Here is a 22,603-nt window from a genome sequence, read left to right as displayed (position 1 = left end):
GGGCGGAGCTATATTTGCATAAGGGGCGTGGCTTCGCCCGTCCCTCACCCACGTGGGGCGGGGGCTTTTCCGCCTCAAGCTCACGCGGCGCTTCTGAGCTGGGGAAGTTTGGCCGGGGGGGGGGCAGACAGGATCCCGTCCCCTCCCATTGCCCCATCCCACTCCTCCCCATATAGCCCCCCATTGCTCCCTCCCCGAGCTCCCTCCCCTTGCCCCCAGCCCCTCCTCCAGCCCCCCATAAACCCCCATGCAGTCCCCCTCCCCCAGAGCTCCCCTTATAACCCCCCCAGCCCCATAACCCGCCTGTTCCCCACAGCCCTGGCCTGCCTCTGCCCCACTCCCTGACCCTGCTGAGCTTCCAGGGGGCCCTGCTGTGACACTGTCACTGACACCCCCCCTCGTGTCCCCCCAGCTCCCTGCCTGGCCGGCCTGGGGTCCCGCTGGCCATGGCCCTGGTGCCCCTGAAGAGGAGGCGAAGGGCCCCATCCCCATCGGACGGGCCCCCGGGCGCTGGGCGCTTCCCCGCCGTGGTGCTGTGCCTGGTGGAGAAGCGGATGGGGGCCAGCCGCCGGGCCTTCCTCACCCAGCTGGCCCGGGCCAAGGGCTTCCGCGTGGACGGGGCCTACAGGTGAGAGGGATCAGCCGCCCCGGGCCGAGGGGTAGATGGGGCAACGCCCATAGACCCCAGGGCTGTTGCCAGCCCCCCACAGCCTCACCTCGTTGACCCCTTGCAGCCCCCCAGCCCTCCGTAGCCCAGGGAGAGCAGCTGGCCAGCCTGGGCAGGACAAGGCACCTGTGACTCCAAGGCCTGGTAAAGCCCATACGGGCCGGGTAGCCCCGGCTGCGCCCCTTCCCCTGCTCACTTGTTGGTATCATCCATCATCCCCCTCCCCCAACCCGGGGTTGCTGGGGCCCAGAGCGGAGGGGCACCCTGATGGCGCCAGGCTTGGCCGGCACCACCCCTGGCCTGATCTGCCCCGGGCTGAATGGGGTGACACGGGAGGGGGATGTGGCCTGGTTGTGACCTGGGACACTGGGTCTGGTGTGGCACCTAATGGATCCAACTGAGTCTGGGCAAGGCACTGGTGGGTCCAGGTGGGTTGGATCCCTCTCATCTGGTACTGAGAGGTGTTTGGAAAAACCTACTGGGTCTCTTCCTTCCCCATGAGATCCCAGGGCTGGGACAGCAGGGGCTGCGGGTCGGGAGTGAGGGGCACCAGCAGAGCTGTGGGGAGCCCAGGGCTGGGGTAAGTGGAAGGGAGAGCCATGCTCTGTCCTAGCCTGAGCCCCCCAGACTCGCGTCACTCCCCCGTTCCCTCCTAGGGTCCCAGCCTGACACCCCCTCTCCTTCCTTTCTCTCCCGCCTGGTGGCGGCTCCCCAGCGCCGCGGTGACCCACGTGGTGTCAGAGCAGAACTCGGGGGACGAGGTGGCCCGGTGGCTGGAGCAGCAGCGGGAGGAGTGCGGTGCCGGGGGGGACCCCGCCCTGCTGGACATCAGCTGGTTCACGGAGAGTATGGGGGCCGGGCGGCCCGTGGAGATCGAGTCCCGGCACCGCCTCAGGGTGAGCTGGGCCGGGGGGAGCCAGGGAATGGGGTGGGGGGATCCCATAGTGAGGGCACAGACAAGAGTAGCCCAGCAGGGGGCACTGCGGGGAGCAGTGCGGGGGCTGGGTATGAGGCGCTCCTGGCCCCTGAGCAGGAAGGGGAGATGGGAAATGCTGGGTGTTGGGCAGGGTGAGGGTCTCCTGGGTTCCTGGCACTGACCCCTCCCCCGCTGGCTCCCCTCCCCAGGTGACCGTGCTGGCTCCGCTCGGGCAGCAGATGGCACCATATGCCTGCCAGCGCCGGACCCCGCTTCTCCACAGCAACCAGCCACTGACGGTACAGGCTGCCCCCCCCGGGGCCGGGGAGAGGCTGGGACCCCAGGACTCCTGGGCGGTTGAGGGGGCATGTTCTGGGGGTGGGAGCTGGGGCAGTACAGGCAGGGGAGGCGGGAGTTGAAGCTGGGGGAGGGGATTGGTCCTGGGGGCGCTCAGAGGCACTTGGGGTTCCCCTGGCTGCCCAGGGGCTGAGCTCCAGTTCCCGGTGCCCAACGGGGGTTGACTCTGCTCTGTCCCAGGAGGCACTGGAGACCCTGGCGGAGGAAGCGGGATTCAGCGGCAGCGAGGGGCGCAGCCTGGCGTTCACCAGGGCAGCCTCGGTGCTGAAGGCCCTGCCTGGCCGGCTCAGCACCCTGGAGGAGCTGGGGCCTCTCCCTGGCATTGGGGAGCACTCCCGGCGGGTCATCCAGGTAACCCCCCCACCACAGACTAGCCCCTGAGGACCCCCGGGAGCCAGGCCTGGGGGGTGGCCTGATCTGGGGATACTGAACCTGAGAGAGCCAGAGAGACCCTGCCATCCCTGCTCCCCCCAGCTCTGCCAGTGCCCCTCACCCCGACTCACAGCCCCTGCCATCCCAGCCCCTCCTCCCAGCTCTGCCAGTGCCCCTCACCCCCGACCCACAGCCCCCTGCCATCCTAGCCCCTCCCCCCAGCTCTGCCAGTGCCCCTCACCCCCAACCCACAGCCCCCTGCCATCCCAGCTGGCCCCCCAGCTCTGTCAGTGCCCCTCACCCCCGACCTGCAGCCCCCTGCTGTCTCAGGTCGGAGTTGGCACCAGGGTGTCATATCCTGCAGCGAGGGGCTGGGCTGAGGGCACCGTTCAGGCCCCATGGGAGGGGGCGGGCGCTGGGCTCAGGGCTGTTTCTCTCGGGCAGGATGTGCTGGAAGATGGCGTCTCAGTGGAGGTGGAGAGAGTGAAGCTGTCGGAGAGGTACCGGACTATGAAGGTACCAGAGCCGGGTGGGGCTCGTGGGATGTTGGGCCGGGCGCTGTTGGGGGGTGGCCTGGGGCCCTGGCACGGGGGCCTGGCTGCTGCCCCCTGCTGCTGGGAATGAGTGTCTGACGCCCCACGCTGCTCGTGCTTGGTGGGTGGGGCAGGGAAGGTGGGTTCTGTCCCAGAGGGGCGTGGTGCCAGCCTGCACCGTGGGGCTGGAGCTGGGGACTGGCTCGGACTCGGCAGCCCTCAGAGAGATACTGGAGTCCGACTCTCCCGGCTCCATCACGTTGCTTGCCCCCTGGGAGCCTCCCGCGGCATCTCTATCACTCTCTCTAGGCTCTGTCGCCCTCCCTAGCCCCGAGCCGCCTCAGCCGCCTGTGTGGAGCTTCGTTCCACCCTGTTGGCACCGCTCTGCCAGTGCTGCCAACCCCATCTGCCCGTGCGGGCTCCCTCTGAGCTCTCACACCTCTGCCCCCGGGAACTCTGGCTGGTCCAGCGGGGGCTGGGCTAGGCAATCTCTGGAGGCCCCAGCCCGGGGCAGCTGGGGCTCAGGTTCCCCTTCGATCTTGAGCTCTGAGTGCAGGGGGTTGAGCTGGGGGCCAACGTGGGGCACACACTCGGCTGGGCACACGCTGTGCCTGGCTTCAGATGTGGTGGTCACTGAGATGGGGATTCGGCGGCTGCTCCCCGCTGCCCTCTGGTGGCTGCTTTAACCACCTGCCGGCTCCAGTGGATTTATGGGCCTTGGCCATGGTGTTGAAAAGGCTTAGACGGGTTCCCTCCTGATGGGACTGGGGGTCAGCCATGACTAGACCCCATGGTGTGTCTTTTTCAGCCTCTCGGTGAGGGACTTTCCCAATACAGGCTGGAGCTATAAGGTGTTTGATTGACAAGTTAATTATATGGTAGAGATGCCAGCTGAGCTGAAGTGGGATCCCTGTTAGCAGTACAGGGCCCAGGACACATACCTGAGCAATTACTAGATACGTGAAATGCTGCTGGGGAGCTGGCACTAGCACCCAGATCTCCCAGCTCCTCTGACTCGGTTTCCTGAGCTAATGGAGCGCTCCCACGGCTGCCACTGGTAGAAGCTGCTTTATCCTGGCTGCAAGTGCAGCCACTAGGGTGTGACATTGCACCGGTTCACACACAGCCAGCACCGCCTGGAACCGTCTGGCTCCTGTCTCCTCAGCTGTTCACCAAGATCTTTGGGGTTGGGGTGAGGACGGCCAGCCGGTGGTACCAGGAGGGGCTCCGGACGCTCGGGGACCTGCAGGAGCGAAACACCAAACTGACCAGGCAGCAGCAGGCAGGTGAGGAACTGCAGGAGAAGCACCAGGACGGGCTGTGACGTATCAAACGGGGGCTCTGCCCAGAGGCTGCTGGACATGGACACGGACACATGCTGTGGGTCCCTCAGGCTTGTTCCCGGCCTGCACTGCCCGGCGTTGTCACACGGGCCCTCTGCGCCCTGGCCTGGACTCTGCAGATGTGGGAGGGACGAGTCCCCTGGGGCAGGGAGACATGAGCCAGGCTGGACCTGGGGTGTGGCTAGTTGAGTATTTTGGGCCCCCAGTAGCTTTCCGTGGTGGCCGTTAGCTCCTGACACGAGTCACTGACTCCGGCAGCCTCACAGCCAGAGCTGGAGCGGCCCATGCAGCGGGGCTCAGGGCAGACCTAAGGGAAGGGAACCTTGCAGCCGTCTCCCGGCCGGTGCCTCGTGCCCTGGGATCCTGAGCGACGGCCCCGGCGGTTCTCCTGCAGGGCTGCGGCACTATGAGGACCTCAACACCCCGGTGGAGCGTGGCGAGGCGGAGTCCATCGGCCAGATGGTGCAGGAGGCTGTGCAGCGGTTTCTGCCCGGAGCCTCGGTGACGCTGGCCGGCGGGTTCAGACGGTAACGGGCTGGGGGCCTGCTGCCTCCCAAGTGGAAACGGCAAAGAAAGAACCAACGTCAGGTCTCACTGGGAGCATGTGCGTGTGCGCGGCCATGCTCTCGTCAGCGTGCACGGCCTGTGCGAGGGGGGATCCCAGCCCCAAACCAGAAAGGCCCCCGCCTCTTAAACCCCCTGGGCACAGGAGATCCCTGCTGGCCCTGGGGCATATGGGACCCCTGCTGGAGCTGACCTGGCTGCTGCTGGGCTGGGCTCTATGTGCTGCTGAGCGACCTTCTGTTTCTCCCCCGCAGGGGGAAGCCGCACGGCCACGATGTAGACCTGCTCCTCACGCACCCCGAGGCCGGCAGAGAGGCGGGGCTGCTGACCCGCGTCGTCAGCTGGCTGGACAGCCAGGTGGGGGAAGGGCGGGATGTGGGGGTTCAGATGGGGGAGAGCGATCTCAGCTCTGGGAGGGGAGTGGGGGCTGGTGGTTAGAGGAGGGGAGGCTAGGATCCAGGACGCCTGGGTTCTCTCCCGGGCCCTGGGAGGAGAGTGGGGGGTGGTGGTTTGGGGTCGGCACTAGGTGGGTGGGGTGGGCGGCCCTGGAAATACCGCGTGTGCCCCACGCAGCTGAGCTGCTGTCTGTCTGTCTCTCTCCCCACCAGGGTTTGATACTCTATCAGCACAGCCAGGAGAACAGCTTCACGCTCCACGAGGGCCCCGAGGCACCCGGGGGCAGGGACGTACTGGACCGATTTGAGAGGTGCTTCTCCATATTCCGCCTGGAGGTGCAGGGGGGCCCGGGTGCTGCCCGAGGCTGGAAGGCCGTCAGGGTGGACCTGGTCGTGGCTCCAGTCAGTCAGTTCCCGTTTGCTCTGCTCGGCTGGACCGGCTCCCGGGTAGGTGACTGCCCAGGGCAGGGGGAGCTGAGAGACGTGGGCGAGGGCTGGACCTCCGGATCCAGGCGTGGCCGGTGCCAGAGATGAGCCAGCTCCTGCAGAGGAAGCTTTGGGTTCTAGATCCTAGCCCCGCTCCGGGGTGGTTCTAGATTTGAGCCCGTCCCACCCTGCGGCAGGGTCCTGGGGAGGGGGTTAGATCCCTGCCCCGCCCATGCTGAGCTCTGAATCCGGATCCAAGCAGCCCTTTCCAATGGGCCAAACGCCCCCTGAGTCCAGACGCCCCACGTGCAGGGGAGCCGAGATCTGAACCTGGGTCAGCACTTCCCAGCTGGGTCTGAACCAGACACTTGGGGCCCTGAACTCAGGCTCCGAGTCCCTCGGGCCTGCCGGAGTGACCGGCGCTAACTCCGTGCTCTGCGCCCTTCTCCCCAGCACTTCGAGCGCGAGCTCCGCCGCTTTGCCAGCCATGAGAGGAGGATGGTCCTGAACAGCCACACCCTGTACGACACCAGGCAGGTAGGGCTCTGCGCGTGGATGGGGACGTGGGGCTGAATGGACGGGGGTCCGGGGAAGCCTTGTCTGGGGTTTGATCCTGCCCCCTGGTGGTGACGTGCCTGCAGAGACCTGGCCCCCACAGGAGCCCTCCCCAAGGCAGGCGGTTGCACCCTTTGCTCTGCAGGAGGGATCCCCAGGCCCTTGCTACCCCTCTCAAGGGGCACCAAGGTGCTGGGCCCTACCTACGACCCCTGCATACCCTGGCACTGTCCTCTCCCAGACGCCCGCTCCCTGCTGTGCCTGGCATGAACCGACTCCCCAGGCGCGGGCAGCCCAGCGACTGACAGGTCTGGATGGAGGGTCCCCGACCTCGGGGGGGCAGCGAAACCCAAGGTCCCTCTCGCCCAGCCCAAGGGGGCAGCAGCCCCGGTACGCCCAGGGTAGCCCCAGCGCGGCTGAACTGACAGCGCAGGAAGCAATAGCCCCAGGAAAGTGCGGGGTGCGTGTGGTTTGTGGGGGGTTTGTGGTTGGGGACCCCCCAGCATGTGGAGTGGGAGAGTCGTGTGGCTGGTGCTGCGTGGCTTACAGCGCGAGAGGGGTGACGGTGGCCATGGCCGGTGCTCGCCGGGACAGACACAGATTCTGGCCCCCCCAGCTGCTCCCTACCCCTGACGTTCCCATTCATTAACTCTGCCCCCCTCCCCCGCAGAATGATGCCAGCTGTTCCCCTCCCCCTGCCAAAATACTCCTACAGCTTGCAGAGCTCTGCCTGACTCCTGTAACCATCCTGATTGGCTGCCCTTCCCCAGGAGGTGGGGCCGTGGGGAAGGCAGCCAATCAGAGTGGCTTTCCCTGCACAGTGCTGAACTCCCCTGGCACAGCCCCAGCAGCAATGAGGCACGGGGAGCGGGCGGCACATGGTGGCTCTGGGGCGGGATGTCGGTGTGGTGGGCTGAGCAGTGTGGTAGCAGGGTCTGCATTAGCCCGGCTCCAGCTGCCGTGTAAGGACCCCCCGCGTCTGCCCTGTGAGCTGTGATCACCCTGGGGAGCTGCTCTCAGCTCGGGCGCTGGTTTCTTTCCTTCCAGAACCTCTTTCTACCTGCTGCGTCCGAAGAAGAAATCTTCCAGCTCCTGGGCCTGGAGTACGTGCCCCCCGCGCAGAGAAACGCCTGAGCCCGGGGCCTGGGGTACTTGCCCCCTCAGAGACCCCTCACTGCACAGGAATCTCCTCTCCAGCCCTGGAAACCGCCCCCTGCTGCCACCCGTGCTGGCTGGCTCGTGTGTTCCCCGAGTGACCCAAGGGCTGATCAATAAACCCCTGGCCCCACGTTCCCTGCACTCCTGGCTGGCTGGTTGCTTGGTTCGGCGGAGGGGGGCACCAGCAGCTCTGCAGGTTGTGGTTCCTATCTGCCCCCCACCTACCCCCGCCAGCAGGGCTCTGTCTCCCTCTGCGGCAGCAGCAGCAGGATGGGGTCCTGTGGGCATAGGGCCAGGCGGCTGGGTGAGAGGGGAGTCCAGGGGTGGTCTGGGGAAACGGGGGGGTTGAGTCTAGGGGGTGCGTACAGCCGGGGCACAGCACACAGCTGGCTCCCATGGTGCAGGACAAGGGCCTGCAGTGGTGCTATGGGGGTGCCCAGTCCCCCTTGCTGAGGAGTTGGACAGGCAGACTGTGCCATGTTGCGTGCCAAGGCCCGGGAAGCTACGCTGGCATCTCGGTCTCTCCTGCCAGGGCCTAGCTGGCTGGGCTCTGTGCCAGGCATGCAGCGGGGCTATGAATATTTCATGGTGGTTCCCGCCATGACCCCACCACAAACGGCCCCCCCATCACACTCAAGCCTTTCTGCCGGGGGGCTGTCTGCCTCCCAGGGTCCCTGCTGGGGACAGCCAGGGTTCAGTGCCTCCTGCCAGCGCCGCTCTGCGGGGGGGTGGGGGGGGCTGATGGGTCCCTGGGGCCTTCACCCCACTGGAGGTGAGGGCGCAACCACACGGTCACCACCCATGTCTTCAGGGTGTGAGGAGCTGGGTGGGAGTCAGGACTTCTGGGTTCCAGCCCTGGGAAGGGGTATGGGCTGGGCGTGCGGAGGGGGACTTCTGTCCCAACACTGGGGGGGAGTGGGGTCCAGGGGTGGGATTGCACGTCTGTCCACTGCCCTGCGCCCCCTTGGGGCCTCTGACAGGCCCATGAGTCACTGGGCCTCGGCCCCCAGCTGTGCAGGGGAGTGAGCCAGGCGATCAGCACGATCTACCTGTGCCTCAGTTTCCCTGCCTGACACTGCTGAGGTGGGGGAGGGGCTCAGCCCCATGTAGCTGGGTAAGCAGCTGGCTGCCCCTCCACCCCCCCTCTGCGGCAGAAATGGCAGATAACGAAGTGTGAAAAGCATCACTTGCGAGCTGGCCTGGAAGCTGCTCCCCTGCTTGACTGACGAGGTGGGGGAGGTCCCAGCCAGCTCCTGGTACGTTTCCATTAGGGGGTACAGGGCCCAGGCATCAGCAGGAGCTCAGCAGAGAGGCAGTGAGCTGCAGGGGCCAGGCTGGGTGCAATCCGAGGGCAGCTGGCACGTAGCGGGGCTTGCGGGTAACTGCAGGGTGGGGGTTGGGCTCGCTGGGGAAGGCTGTAATTCCTGCAGGGGGGCGATCAGCAATGGGCGGGGAGCTGCCTGTCTCACTCCTGTCCGGGCCGGGCCCACCCCGGCTGTGCCAGGCTGGCCTTCCCCACTCAGTCAGGGATCGGCAGAGCAGGGCCACATCTAGGAGTTTCCCAGGTTGGGGAGAGGGCTCAGGAGCCCAGTTCTGGGGGGGGGGGCGCTGGCACCCCGTACACCCAGCCCCCCCTCCATGGGCAATCTCAGCCCCCTTCCTGCCCCAGACGCTGAATGAATGGAACCCCCGGGGGGTGGGTAGTCCTGCTGTTTATGGGTGTGGGCCCCAAGTCCTTAGGAAAAGGCTGGCACCTGGGTTGGGCACTTGCACCCGGACTCAGGCAGTGCTGTGCCTAACCCCTAGAAGTGCTGGCACCCAGGGGACCCCTGAGCTGGGTGCCCAGGCTGCCCCCTATGCGTCGGGAGAGCTGGCACCTGGGCCAGAAAACCAGCTGCCTCCGCCAGCCAGGAGTGAAATGCGTTGGGGGGGGGTAGGCCCTGCCCCTCAAAGGTTTTCAGTTCTTGCTGGTCTGGGCCTCCAGGCATCTGCCAGGCTGAGGGCGGTGCCCATCTCTCCCCAGAGTTCTCAGCCAGAGCGAATGACACGCCATGTTGCAGCTAGGGCATCTCCTGGGATGTCAGCTGGGTTCGCGGCCCCGATCTGGGGAAAGGACTTGATCCCACATGCCCCATGAGTGCCCAGTTCCCGGGCTGTGGGCTCTGCGGGGTGGCGATGCTCTGGAACTGCTCCCCACAAAGCCAGTCAGGACTTTGGGGAGCCTCCTCTCCCATGGAGCAGACTGTCTTCAGGGCAAGAAGCTCCCACGGCTTCACCTCCTGGGTCTCTCCTTGGAGCATTCAGCATAAGCCCCTCCGTGCGCTTCCCACAGCGAGTCTGCCCAGGCAGGGTCCTGGGGAAGCCACCGGGTCCTGCACCCCCACTTCGCAGTCAGACGTGACTCTCAGCCAGCCAGTAAAACAGAGGTTTATTAGATGACAGGAACACGTCTAAAACAGAGCTTGTAGGTAGAGAGAACCGGACCCCTCAGCTGGCTCCATTCTGGGGCCCAGTGAGCCAGACACCCACATCTGCCCTCACTCCCCGTCCCCAGCCAGCTCCAAACTGAAACCCCCTCCAGCCCCTTCTCCTCTGCTGAGTTCCTTTCCCGGGCCAGGAGGTCACCTGACCTCTTTGTTCTCCCACATCTTTAGCATCTCCTTGCAGGGGGGAAGGGCCGGACCATTAGTTGCCAGCAGGGGCGGCTCTAGGAATCCCGCCGCCCCAAGCAGGGCGGCGCGCCGCGGGGCACGCTTTGGCGGTCGCCGGTCCCACGGCTCCGGGGGACCTCTTGCAGACGTGCCTGCGGAGGGTCCGCTGGTCCCGCGGCTCCGGTGGAGCATCCGCAGTCATGCCTGGGGGAGGTCCACCCGAGCTGCGGGACCAGCGAACCCTCCGCAGGCATGACTGTGGAAGGTCCGCCGGAGCCGCCTGCCGCCCTGCCGGCAAAATGGCGCCCCAAGCGCACGCTTGGCGCACTGGGGTCTGGAGCCGGCCCTGGTTGCCAGGCAACAGAGGGTCGACCAGAAACTCAGGCACCTGTATTCAGAGGAAACATTAAGAACAGTCCCACTTCCTCACAGGGGGTGCCCGGGCTCCCAGCAGCTCCTTGGCTGTGGAGCATCCCCAGAACTCAGGCTCCTTTGCACATGCCAGCCAGCGGAGAGGTGGCGCCTGCAGGGTCAGGTGCCAGCTGGGCAGGGGGTTGTCAGTGCCGATGGCGGATGCCCCTCGGCACCGTTGTGGGCCTGTCCCTGCCCCCCAGAGGGGCGATGCCACTAGCTGCAGCTTGGCAGGCCTGGGTCACATCCTGCTCCAAACAGGGCCCCGGCGTGGCCCTGGTCTGTCGCCAAGCCCAGCTCCTGTCCCCTCCTAGAATGGCCCCCGCAGGAGGGGCTGTGGGGACACTGGGGATCAGAGGTGCGGGGGGAAGACAAACAAGCTTGCACCGCCTTGGCCCTGGGGTCAGTAACCCCTGGAGTGAGGCCCCTGGATGGCTCTGAGGGGATTCTGCCCAAGCTCTCTGCATGACTGAGCAACTGGGAAGTGCTGGTGGTTCTGGCCCTAGAGGGGGTCAAAGAGCCGGCCTGGACCTGCAACGTGCTCCCAGGAGCCAGAAAGCTGAGCCACGAGCAGGCCTGGAGCCCAGGGCCGGCTCCAGACCCCAGCGCGCCAAGCACGCACTTGGGGCGGCGTCTCAGCGGGAGGGCGGCAGGCGGCTCCGGCGGACCTCCCGCAGGCACACCTGCAGAGGGTCCGCTGGGACCACGGCTCCAGTGGACCTCTCGCAGACGTGCCTGCGGAGGGGCCGCTGGTCCCGCGGCTCCGATGGAGCATCCACAGGCACGCCTGCGGGAGGTCCACCGGAACCGCGGGGCCAGCGGACCCTCCACAGGCACGTCTGTGGGAGGTCCACTGCAGCTGCGGGACCGGCGACCGCTAGAGTGCCTCCCGTAGCGTGCCGCCGTGCTTGGGACGGCGGAAATGCTAGAGCCGGCCCTGCTGGAGCCTGACATCCCACCCGGGCCGCCTGCCCCCCTGGGGTCTCCTGCAGCTGGGCTGGGCTCCGACTGGCTGCTTCCCAGCTTGCACGAGCAAGAAGGCAGTGCTGGGACAGAGCTCAGCAGGTGTGGGGCTGTGCATGCTGTCCCCTGCCTGCCTGTGCCCCAGGGGGACTGACAGATCCCCGCTGCCCCATTCAGCCCTGGATGGCGCCAGGGGGAGTGAAAACATGTCCAATGGCTGCTGGTCTCTGGGGGGCTTCAGGAGCTGTGGACGATTCTCCACCCCCTTGTCAGGGCGGCTGCCAACGTGGAGGGGGCCATGCTTTCAGAGTGTATCCATGCTGGGGCTGGGGTTCCCTCGCGGCTGCTCACAGGAAATGGACCCATGGGTGCAGGGCAGGGTGGACGCGTGAGGGGCTGAGAGTGGGCACTGCTGCAGGAGAGCTGGGCCCGAGGCCTGCTTGAGGAGAGCAGCAGGGAAAGGGGCAGGTGGGGCAGAAGGTGGGCTTGGGGGCAGAAGGCTTATGGGTCCAGGGTGGGAGTCAGGAGAGCTGAGCTGGCTGGGTGAGCTCCTCGGGGCAGCGCCCAGCCCCCATCTCATTCAGAGCCGCTACTGCACCAGGCCAAGGGGCTGAGCTGGAACTCGGGGGGAGGCCCCCAAATGGGCAGGAGTGGGGGAGGGGAGGCAGCAGACTGCAAAGGGAGGAGGAAAGCGGGCGGGGAATGAAGGGAGGGGGGCACTGCAGAGATTCTCTCAGCCTGACACTAATTTTTGAAGCCTCCCTTAATTATTTAGCACCGGCTGCCTCTGGGGAGGGCGAGTGGGAGGTCAGTGGGTTGTGAACTCTGGGTGAACCTGAGCTACTGAATCTATGTAATTGTGTCACACACACCCATGGGGAGGGGAAGAACTGGCACATTTAAAGGGAAAGTGTCCCGCTTTGGTGGACGGGTAGGATGGGCTGGCGGCAGGGGGTGGGGGGTGGTGTTTGGGCCCATTTGCAATGCTCAGGCCAGACTCCATGGGTGGGTGGCCATGTCTAAGGCCCCTGAGGCTCAGGAGAGGGGCCAAGGATGAACTCAGCCCCCTCCCCACCCCACACACTCACCAGAGGACTGACCACACCTGGGCACTGGGGCTGGCACCCTCTGATCCTCGGCCTGCACTTTGCATCCCTGCATTAAAATCTTGTGGTTACAGCACAGAACTGGGAGCCGGGACGCCTGGGTTCTCTCCCTGGCTCTGGGAGGGGAGTGGGAGATTGTGGTTGGGGGGGCTGGGAGCCAGGACTTCTGGGCCCCAGCTGTGACTTGCTGTGTGCTTTGGAGTAAGCAGCTATTCCTGCTGGCGAGGGGGCCCATGTGGGGCTCTGTGTGTGGCAAGGGCGGGGCTGGGCACGGACCATGCCAGGCGAGGGTACCCTGGGCTGGGAAAAGAGGGAGCTCCAGGGGTGGGGCTGGGGCAGTAACCCCCGCCCCCTCCTCCTCCACGGCTCCCCATGCAGCATGGGGGGCGGGGCCGGGGCGGTTCGGGGGCGGGGCCGGCAGGTTACAAAGACGCTGGCCCCGGCTCCCCAAAGCAGCGTGGACTCCCGGGCTGCAGGAGCTGTCCCGCGGACGGGACGGAGGTCCTAGCGGCAGGTCCCTCCCAAGGGTCTGCTCGGCGGTGTCGCTTCGCGCCCGGACCAGCCCGTGAGTTGCAGCCCCTGGCCGGCCGGATCCCGCCCCCACCCCGGTCCAGTTCCAAACTGCTGCTTCCCCTGGGCTGGGATCCAGCTCGGACGGAGTGAGAGACACCCAGGGCAGTTGGGGAAACTGAGGCAGGGTCAGCTGGAAGCGAGGGCGCCGCAGTGTGGGCGGCTCGAACACGTGTTCGCAGGTGGCGGGTCCCCAGGGCAGCGCCGGGACATCCCGGGGGGAGCCCCCGTGTGAAAACCCGCTCGGGAACTGGGGGGGGCCTGGGGCGGGGAGGGACGGATATGGGGAAGGGGTGACTCGGGGGGCGGGGGCTGTAATCCATTTGCATTCGCTCCGGGGGGTCTGGCTCAGGCTGCCCGGGGCAGACGGTGTTAGGTCACTTGCCCCCGCCCCCCCCCTCCCTGTGGCCGGGACCGCCCCGGGCCTGGGCGGGTGCTTTTAACCCTCGCCTCGCCGGGCGGGCTCAGAGGACGGGTGTGGTGGGGTCCGGGGAGTGCGGGGGCTGGTGTTGCTGGGGGCCGATCGCCGCGTCTCTTTAAACCAACGAGGGGCCTAGACCCATAGACCCGACCCCGCTCCCAGCACAAGCCGGGGCCGTGTCGCTCCCCCAGCGCCATGGGGGATTTCTTCCCCTGGCTCCCAGCCCGGCCGGGAACTCCGCCCGCCCCCCCCAGATGAGAGACCTGCCGGCTTCCTGGCTGGCACCTCGCCCCCTGCTCACCCCCCACGGGGGGCACCTTCCCCGGGAAAGTGGCGCCAGGCTGGGGGCCCCGGAGCAGGAGCGAGGGGGAGGACAGGCTCCGGTCCAGGTGCCATCCTGGAGGGGGGAGCGCAGATGGGGGCTGGGTCCTCGGTACGGGGCTGGCTCCCTGGTATGACGCCAGCCGGGGTCATTGGCACTGGGTGCCCCCCGGGCGCGGTGCACCCCAGGAAAGAGGCGCTGGGGCTCGAGCGGTCCCGGGGTACCCGGCCCAGGAACTGCTGGGCCCAGGGGTGCCAGGCTCGGCCCAGACACACCAGGGCACAAATTAAGCCCTGGTGCCCCCTCCTTGGCGGACAGTTAGGAGCTGGGCCCATGGCTGGGTCCCTGGGGCGCCTCAGCCACGTGGGACCCCGCGGGCTGGGGCTCAATCTCCCCCATCCCCATAGTGAGGCGTTTGTCCCTTTAAACGCCCTCCCCGACCGCGGTGACAGTCTGCGCTGCCCCCCCCCGTTTCCCCCCTAATTAGCATCCGCCAGGAAGTGGGGATCGTCCCGCGGGGCCGCCTCATTAGAGCAAGACACGTCACCGAGCCAAACAGCCTCCCCCCGAGAGACGGGCAGGCCCAGACCCCAGCCCTGCCCCAGCCGCGTCACTAGCCCCAGGGGGAGCTGAGAGGGGGAGACCCAGCCAAGACCGCGCAGTTCCTTAACTGTAGAGCTGGGGAGAGAACCCAGGAGTCCTGGCTCCCAGACCCACCCCCCCAACCACCACTCCCATCCCTGAGCCCGATGGAACCCAGGAGTCCTGGCTCCCAGCCCCCCCACAACCACCACTCCCATCCCTGAGCCGGGGATGGAACCCAGGAGTCCTGGCTCCCAGACCCACCCCCGCAACCACCACTCCCATCCCTGAGCCGGGGATGGAACCCAGGAGTCCTGGCTCCCAACCCCCCACCCAGAGCCGGCGCGATCACAGTGGCTCGGTCTGTGCCCGCGGCCGATGCCGGGTCTGTCTGGGCCCGGCTGTGGCAGGGACTGGGCCGTTCCCAGCAGGGTTCCCGGCGCTGCCCCCGCTGCCCAGCCAGGCTCCCCGAGCCGGGAACGCGCCCCCCTCCCGGGCGGCAGCTGGAAACCTCCCCCGCAGCGCTGGGCGCTGGGAGCGGCACCGCCCGCCTCGGTTTCCCCTCGGCCTGGGGAGCGGAGTTTGCTGGGGCTCAGCAGCCCCCACCTCCCCGCGCGGTGTCCATGGCGACACACCTGCCCCCGGGGGGGCTGGGACACGGGGCTCGACGCTCGGTGACGCCAGCCGGCTCCCGGGGGCTCGGTTAGGGCGTCAGGCGGGCGGGGGAAGTGCGTCGCCTGGGGTCCCTCGTGGCCCGCAGCAGCAGCTCCTGTGGGGCGGGGCTGGCTGGGCACGTGGGGGTGTTTGTGTCGGGGGGAGGGCGGGCTGCTCGCGGGGTGAGAACCCCGCCCCCCGCAGATTGGCGGGGGGAGTCACTGCGGGTTTAAACTGGTGTAAATGGGAGAGTCTGGAACGTGGAGCAGGGCCGCCCAGAGGGGGGGGGCAAGAGGGGCAATCCCACGAGTGTTTTCCGGGGCCCCTGGAGTGTTTCCCCTCTTCCCGCGGCTCCGGTTGAGCTCCCGCAGGCATGACTGCGGCAGGTCCACTCGTCCCGGGCTCCGGTGCACCTGCCGTAGGCATGCCTGCGGGAGCTCAACCGGAGCCAAATGCTGCCCCCCAGGGAAAGGGCCGCCCCACGCGCCTGCTTGGCGCGCTGGGGTCTAGAGCCGCCCCTGAGCGGGGGCCCCCCGCCGCCAAAGACCCCGGGCCCCCGGAATTCTCTGGGCGGCCCTGACGTGGAGTCTTTAAATGCAGCTTGGAGGAGCCGCGTGACCCTGCCAGAGGCTCTGGGGGATGCGGGGGGGGGGCTGGGCCTGTGGGGGGTACATGGCTGAGGCGGAGGGGCTGGGGCACGTGCGCTCTGCGGGGCCCTAGGAGATGCCTGCCCCGGGGGCTATTTCATGCTGGTGGGTGCTGCTCCGGCAGGGGATCATGGGGGAGCCGTATTAGTCTGAATCCACCAGAACACCAAGGCGTCCAGTGGCACTTTAACGATGAACCGATTTCTTTGGGCATCAGCTTTTGTGGGCTAAAACCCACTTCTTCAGCTGCATGGAGTGAAAATTACAGAGACCGGTACAGACATACTAGCACATGGAGAGGAGGGAGAACCAGTGTTGACAAGGCCAATGCAGCCAGGGTGGATGTACAGTACACCCAGTAATTGAGGAGGGTCAATACCAGGAGAGGGAATTTAACACCATCACTACAAAAGCAATTTCCCCTCTCCTGGTATTGATACCTCCTCAATTACTGGGAGTGGATCAAATCCACCCTGGCTGCATTGGCCTTGTCAACACTGGTTCTCCTTCCTCTCCATGTGTCAGTATGTCTGTGCTGGTATCTGTAATTTTCACTCCATGCTGCTGATGAAGTGGGTTTTTGCCCACAAAAGCTGATGCCCAAAGAAATCGGTTAGTCGTTCAGCTGCGACCAGATTCCTGTGCCATTGTTTTTATGCTGGGGCTGGGACACATTTTCCAAAGCTCCTGGGGGAGATCCCAGTGGGGTCCCGGCCCAGGGAAGATTTTCCATGGGGCCAAGGCTCTCCCCTTGTTTGCCAGCAGGCTGGTGCCCTCCTGCACCGGGACAGCAGTGCTGCAGCTCAAAGCTCTGCCCCCACTGCCCTGAGATTAGTCCCTCTGCTGGGGTGGGGAAAGGGAGGCAGAGAGGGAACGGGACCTGCCCGGGGTTACAGTGTGAGTCAGTGGCAGAGGTGAGAACAGAACCCAGGTCCCTCAAGGCCCATGCCACCTAAGCTCCTAGCTCTGGGCTCAGCTTGTCCAGAACCTGGGGGGATTGGTCTCTACTGGCCCCTTCCCGGGACTGCTCCCCAGGCCAGGAACAGGAGGGCACAATTCTTCATGCCCACACATGTGTCTGTGTCTACCCACCCCTGCCTCTGCTCAGCCAGTGCAGCCCAGGCCCCCTGGTGCAGTCACAGCTTGTGACATCTCCTACCTGCCCCGCCTGTGGACAAGGGCCTGAGGCCTGTGCCTTCCAGCCAGGGATGGGGAACAACCTGGGGGTGGGGGCTGCCGCATCCCAGAGCAAACAGCAAGTGGTTTCCGGAGCCTGGGAACCCAGCTGCACAGCGGCAACTTTCCAGGGCTGGAGTGAAAGTCCCCTGAGCTCAGGAGTGGGGCCCTTCCTTCACGGTTCCCCGCAATACATGAATGGTTGGCATTGAGTGGCCACTAGAGGGCAGGCATTGGCTCACAGTGTCCTTCATGGGGCAGGAAGCAGCTGGGTTGGGGGCTCCGGCCTGGGCCCCAGGCTAGCCCAGCTGATCATGAGGGGCTGGGGAGCAGGGCCTAGTAGAACAGAAATCCACACCCCCCCCCGCCCCATCTCAGCTCCTTCTCATGCCCCTGCCCAGGATGGGCACCTGGGGCCCATGAGAGAGGGAGCCCACCCCATCACACTGGCCCTGCTGGTCTGAGCTGCTCCAGCTGATTCCCCGTTTCTCCCCTTCCTCCCGCAGGTGGCCACCAGCCCCGGGCTGCAGTGGCTGCGCCAGGCATTGAGGAGCCGGATACTCAAACAAGGGGCCCAGGAGCAGAGCTGTGGCGGGAAGCCGACCAGGGCCGTAGTGCTCCGCTGCCCCTCTGAGTGGAGACAGTGCCAGGGAAGGGGCTCTGCCAGCCAGGAGCAGGGTGGGACCCCACTGGGGGCAAGGGAGGGGAGCCCCTGGAGTTAACCCTGGTCATGGAAGGGGGTTGGGTGTGAGCTGAGCAGCCTCTAGTCTACACAGCAGACCCTCAGCTACTACCAAGAGCCCAGTCTACTTGTGCCCATCTATCCCGGACAAGGGCAGCCATGGCCTGCTGGTGGGCTGGCTGGCTGCTCCTGCTGGTGGAGGCTTGGGGGGCCCACCTGGCGCAGGGGACGCTGGAGCCCTGGGCCCAGGTGGCTCCGTGGCTGGGAAACACATCCATGTTCCAGGCCAGGAGCCTGCAGCGCCACCTGCCCCAGGGAATTATCATCGGGGTGCGGAAGGGGGGGACACGGGCCCTGTTGGAGATGCTGGCGCTGCACCCCCAGGTGGCTGCTGCCCGTGCCGAGGTGCACTTCTTCAACCGGGAGGAGAACTACCGGCGGGGGCTGGGCTGGTACCGACAGCAGATGCCCCTGTCACGCCCCGGCCAGCTCACCATGGAGAAGACCCCAGGCTACTTCTCCTCCCTACGGGCCCCCGAGCGCATCCGCGCAATGGACCCTGCCATGCGGCTGCTGCTCATCGTGCGGGACCCAGTGGAGCGGCTGGTGTCAGACTACACCCAGATCCTGTACAACCGCCAGGCGCAGTGCAAGCCCTACCCGCCCCTGGAGCGGCTCCTGCTGCGGGGGGACCGGAGCCTCAACACCCGCTATAAGGCCATCCAGCGCAGCCTCTATGCCCTGCACCTGGCCCGCTGGCTGGCCGCTTTCCCCCTGGCCCACATCCATGTGGTGGACGGGGGTGGCCTGATCCGCGAGCCCCTGCCTGAGCTGCGCCGCGTGGAGCAGTTCCTGGGCCTAGCACCCAGCCTGGGCCCTGACAACTTCTACTTCAACCAGACCAAGGGCTTCTACTGCCTGCGGGCCGGGGCCCACCAGCACTGCCTGGATGAGTCAAAGGGGCGGCCCCACCCACCCATCACTGAGCAGCTGCTGGAGCAGCTCTGCACCTACTTCAGCGCCCACAATGAGCACTTCTTCAGCCTGGTGGGGCGCACATTCAACTGGTGCTGAGCTGGGTGGGGCTTGCAGGGACAGACCCCCCTCCCCCCAGTGTGCTGAGCCCTGCAGGGACAGAGCCCTCCCTCCCCAGGGCCGAGGCAGTGAAATGGGGGGTATGGAAGTTGGTACCACAACAGGCTGGGCAGCTCTCCCCACCCTCCCAGCTCAAAGGACGTAGGTGCTCAGTGCAGGCTGCGAGGGGGCTCCTGCTGGGGCTGTATCCCCTGGACATGGGAGGGTAAGTGGGAAAGGGGGTGGGAGAAACCAATCAGGGCAGGAGTGGGGGGCTCCCCCCACCCCACAGGGACAAGGCAGAGGCCCACAGCTGCCCCAGAAGCACACTCCTAAAAGGGTCCAGAAAGAAACCTTTGCCCCGCAGAGCCATGGGGCAAGGCAGGTGGGATGAAGGGACAGGGGGCTTCTACAATTCAGGGCATCTGCCCCCTCAGGCTGACAGCTCCCCACCCCTCACCTGCCGGGGGGGGGGGGGGAGGAGACCCACCTCTCCCAACAGAGGCTGCCTGTTTTCCTGCCCACTCAATTCCCCAGGCAGCCTACAGTGCCTTCTCTGCAGGCTATACGCAGCGTTACGGGCCCAGTTCTTCCTAAGCAAACCCCAGCTTAAGGCAAAAACCCAACAGAGCTCACATTAAACCCCTCCCTTGGTTTAGGGGTTGTCTTTTGCAGCCCAGGGGTGTCAGGCTCACTCTGGCTGGGGCAGGCTGGCAGCTGAAGCCAGGTGCCCACGTATCCTGGCTTTTGGCTGACTCCTGCCTGGAGGGGAGTGCAGTGTGTTGTGTCAGTGCAAGCCATTCCTGCTCCCCCCACCCCACTGGGCTGGAAGCCCAGGCCACACTAAGCCCAGCTGCTCCATCTCCGCTGCCCCCTGGTCACCCATGGCCATTGCAGGTTGGTGCCTGTGGAGCAGCTGGCCCATTTCCCCCCACAGGCAGCCAGCTGCCAGGCCAGCTCCTCCCTCAGGGAGAGCACCCAGGCCTTACACCTTTCCTGCAGAGGTGTAACAGCAGCTTAGTGCAAGGTGGTTATTGCCCTCTAGTGTCTGGCTCTGGGAACTACAGGTACCTGCTACCACTGTAGCCCAGTTGCATCATTAGAAATGGCAGTGGGGGTGTGGTTTTGGTGCGGGAGTCACTCAGAGCCTATGGATGGACACATTTCACACCCCTTCCCGCCCCCCCCCCGTTACATAAACTCAGAACACAGCCTCATAACTCTAGTACTGAAGTATGCCCCGCCAGCACGCCTAGCACGAGTGTTAACAGTGCCAGCTCCCTGTCCTGCATGGGGTTTGAGCCATCAAAGCCCCAACCGCCTTGGCCTGGCAGCCAAGGAAATAGGGATGAACTCCCTCAGCTATAGCACTAGGTAGCACACAGAGAAGCCCCAGAACAGCCCATGGGGGGGGTCACATAGCTATGCACACCACCTCACACCCAGCCTGTACCTTAGTTCAGCTCCTGGGGTCCCCTCCCACAGGGTAACAAAGGTGACTGTCTTTTCATTCCTGTATCCCACTGAATGTCAGTGCTCTAACTCTTTGACAAAACCTTTGCGATGAGTCTGCAGCACATGTCAGGGAGACCCAGCTGAGTGGAGGCAGTGGCAGTCAGTGCTGGCACTGAGGATGGCTGCTGCCAGCTGAACATGGATTAAGTTTGCTGAGATTTTTTTAATTGCGTACAACAACTACTAGGGAAATGGTGTCTACATTGTTGGGTGGTTTGTTCCCCCCAACCAGTTCACGGTAATGAGGCACAGAATTGAGTCCTGAGCAAAAATCCCAGGGTCAAATTCCAATTTAGGTCTTTGCTCTGTAATAGAAAAGAGGAAAGTTCTTCCCTTCCATCCAAAGCTTTGAAATAAGAAAACTTTCCCGCTAAAAATATATATTTTTGAATGGAAAATGTAGTTAAAATTCTTCCACGGATGGAGTTAGATCCAATATATGCCACTGGCAGGAGTGTGAGGATTTACCACCCCGCCCGCCACCCCAAACATCCTGTTACGTTAACTGCCAGACCAGACATGAGACTGGAGATGGTTATTCCCAGACTGACCACTTCCAATGTCAATTTCCAGGTCTGACCTGAATGGACATTACCATGCTGAGCACCTTCCCCAGGAACCTGTAAGAGCTCCTCGCACTGAGGGCTAAGAGGATAGGCCACTTGGAGGCAGCCATAAAGAGCCCTCTATCAAGTCTCCCTTTCCTATGTACATATTTTAGATTATGTTCAAGTCACTCCTTAACCCTCTCTTTGAAGAGTTATATAGCTCAGTCTCCTGGAGTTCCTCACTATAAGGCATGTTTTCCAACACGTTAACGGTTCTTATGTCTCTCTTCTCAACCCTCTCCAATTTTTCAAGCACCTTTTGTTAATTGTGGACACCGGAGCTGAACACAGTATTCCAGAAGCAACCCCAGTGCCAAATAATTTCACAGTTTAGCTGTTTGATGCAAGAGCCCCATTTTCACTGTTCTGATCTCAGCAGCACTGTTTCAGAGATTTAGAAAGCCAAACCATATAGATAGAGGAGGGGAGGGAACTAAGTACTGGTATGTAGCATTTTCTGTTTATACAAGCATGGCAGACATAGGACCTTTAGAGTTCTTCAGATTCAAAGCTTTGAAAAAAGGCCAATTCTAGAGCAGGCTGAAAATAGTTAAACCAGTCTGATCAGCATTACAAGATACGCTAGTCTGCACATTTCACCACACCAAGCTATTTTGCCACAGTCCTTCCTGCTTTCATATTCAAACACAAAAAAGTCTCTCCTCAGCTCTGACAGTGCTTGGTGCAGTGATAGTTCTTGTAAGTGAAACTCATTCTCATGGGGAATGACTGGTAGATAAGTTGGTGGGTAAAAAAATAAAACCTCTTTCTGAATTGAGAACTTATTTATGAATGCACAGATCCATAATATTTTTGCTGTTGTTACAAAAAGTGATGGACTCAGAATTGTGCCAACATTAAACAACATCGACCAGGTTGGACTTGTGCTATTAAAAAAAAAAATCTGAAAGACAGAATCAGATGCTTTCAAGCAGCCATAAGGGGATGGAAATCAGAAACTAGTTAAATGACAGTTTACACTGTCAAAAAAATTTGCTCATTTAATCTCTGAAGCAGTAGGCAGAAGCAACACATTTCAGCCCCATTTTCACCTCAGCATTTGCTTAGAAAGTGTTTTGAGGCAAGATCGTACTTGCTGTTAAAACGGTCTCCCTAACCAGAAGCTTTTGTTAACAGCAAGCGCCTCCTGAACTACAGTACTCTTACCAGAACTAATGATTGCAAGTGAAGTGTCTTAAATGATGCTCAGAAGACCTAGCTTGAAACAAGTTGAGCACCAAGAGTTGAGCACTTGAACTATGTCACTTATTTCAAAGGTGCTGAGCACATCTCACTCCCATTGCCTTGCATGAGAACTGCAGGTGATCAACACCTTTTGGGGGGGGAAGAAAATCTGGCTACATTCTCTCCCACCCCTCACCCCTTCTGAATAGGGTCTGATCAACCTGCACTTTTGGCTAAAGAAAATGGGAGCTCTAGATAACACCTGTGAAAATCAAGGCATTGTGTTTCAATATCTAAATCTACATTTGTTTACTTTGGGTACCCAAATTCCAAACTGAAGATTTTACTCGGGAACGGCTTTGAGGCTTAGAAGGGAAGTGATGCAGACACCCATTTGATTTATCCACTGCACACTGGAAAGTAACTTGCAATGCTGCCACTCTACTCTTTCTATTCTGACAGCTGAAATCACACGTGGGTCAGGGGAGAATCCCCACTACACGATAAGCTGTTCTTCGTGGCTAAGAAAATAAGTACGTTTTTGCAAAAGAAATATGAAGAGTTATGACAGGTCTCTAGGGCAGTGTGTTAATCCACACATACTGCACATTTTAAATGAATAGAAAACGTATCCGTGATCCTTACTAGTGACAACTTAGTGACACTTAACGGAAAATGCATACTAACCCTTGTAGTCGGCCCCATCATTTACCTGTCAGCAGCAGTGATAGCACAGCTGCTATCAGAAAC

The 22,603-nt window shown here is 63.3% G+C and overlaps 2 protein-coding genes across 4 annotated transcripts; both read left to right on the top strand.

Annotated features, from left to right (window-relative positions):
* Positions 1–252: 252 nt before the first annotated feature.
* On the top strand, positions 253–7,406 carry POLM (DNA polymerase mu). 3 transcript variants are annotated; one of them, XM_045005965.1, is made up of 11 exons: positions 253–628; positions 1,383–1,563; positions 1,793–1,882; positions 2,121–2,291; positions 2,757–2,828; positions 4,011–4,131; positions 4,583–4,715; positions 5,007–5,109; positions 5,361–5,594; positions 6,027–6,110; positions 7,176–7,406. In XM_045005965.1, exons 1-11 carry the CDS (start codon positions 447–449, stop codon positions 7,260–7,262), a joined length of 1,458 nt encoding a protein of 485 aa, XP_044861900.1. In that variant the 5' UTR covers positions 253–446; the 3' UTR covers positions 7,263–7,406. The 3 variants fall into 3 exon arrangements, with proteins under 3 accessions (XP_044861900.1, XP_044861901.1, XP_044861903.1); XM_045005966.1 differs by having other exon boundaries at positions 5,361–5,458; positions 7,176–7,310; XM_045005968.1 differs by having other exon boundaries at positions 5,361–5,458; positions 6,027–6,106; positions 7,176–7,308.
* A 5,473-nt stretch (positions 7,407–12,879) lies between these two features.
* LOC123364715 (heparan sulfate glucosamine 3-O-sulfotransferase 1-like) lies at positions 12,880–18,655 on the top strand. The gene is made up of 2 exons (XM_045007048.1): positions 12,880–12,982; positions 17,296–18,655. Exon 2 carries the CDS (start codon positions 17,631–17,633, stop codon positions 18,543–18,545), a length of 915 nt encoding a protein of 304 aa, XP_044862983.1. The 5' UTR covers positions 12,880–12,982; positions 17,296–17,630; the 3' UTR covers positions 18,546–18,655.
* The last annotated feature ends 3,948 nt before the right edge of the window (positions 18,656–22,603 follow it).

Source organism: Mauremys mutica, chromosome 2 (assembly GCF_020497125.1).
Source record: "Mauremys mutica isolate MM-2020 ecotype Southern chromosome 2, ASM2049712v1, whole genome shotgun sequence".
Classification (NCBI taxonomy): domain Eukaryota; kingdom Metazoa; phylum Chordata; order Testudines; family Geoemydidae; genus Mauremys; species Mauremys mutica.
The sequence above is the reverse complement of the archived record's forward strand: the minus strand, read 5'-3'. Positions and strand labels throughout refer to the sequence as shown.

Coding starts and splice junctions, on each gene's coding strand:
- POLM (XM_045005965.1), top strand. CDS start 447: ATGGCCCTGGTGCCCCTGAAGAGGAGGCGAAGGGCCCCATCCCCATCG. Junction 1,564..1,792: donor AGTCCCGGCACCGCCTCAGG/GTGAGCTGGGCC, acceptor TCCCCTCCCCAG/GTGACCGTGCTGGCTCCGCT. Junction 4,716..5,006: donor CTGGCCGGCGGGTTCAGACG/GTAACGGGCTGG, acceptor TCTCCCCCGCAG/GGGGAAGCCGCACGGCCACG.
- LOC123364715 (XM_045007048.1), top strand. CDS start 17,631: ATGGCCTGCTGGTGGGCTGGCTGGCTGCTCCTGCTGGTGGAGGCTTGG.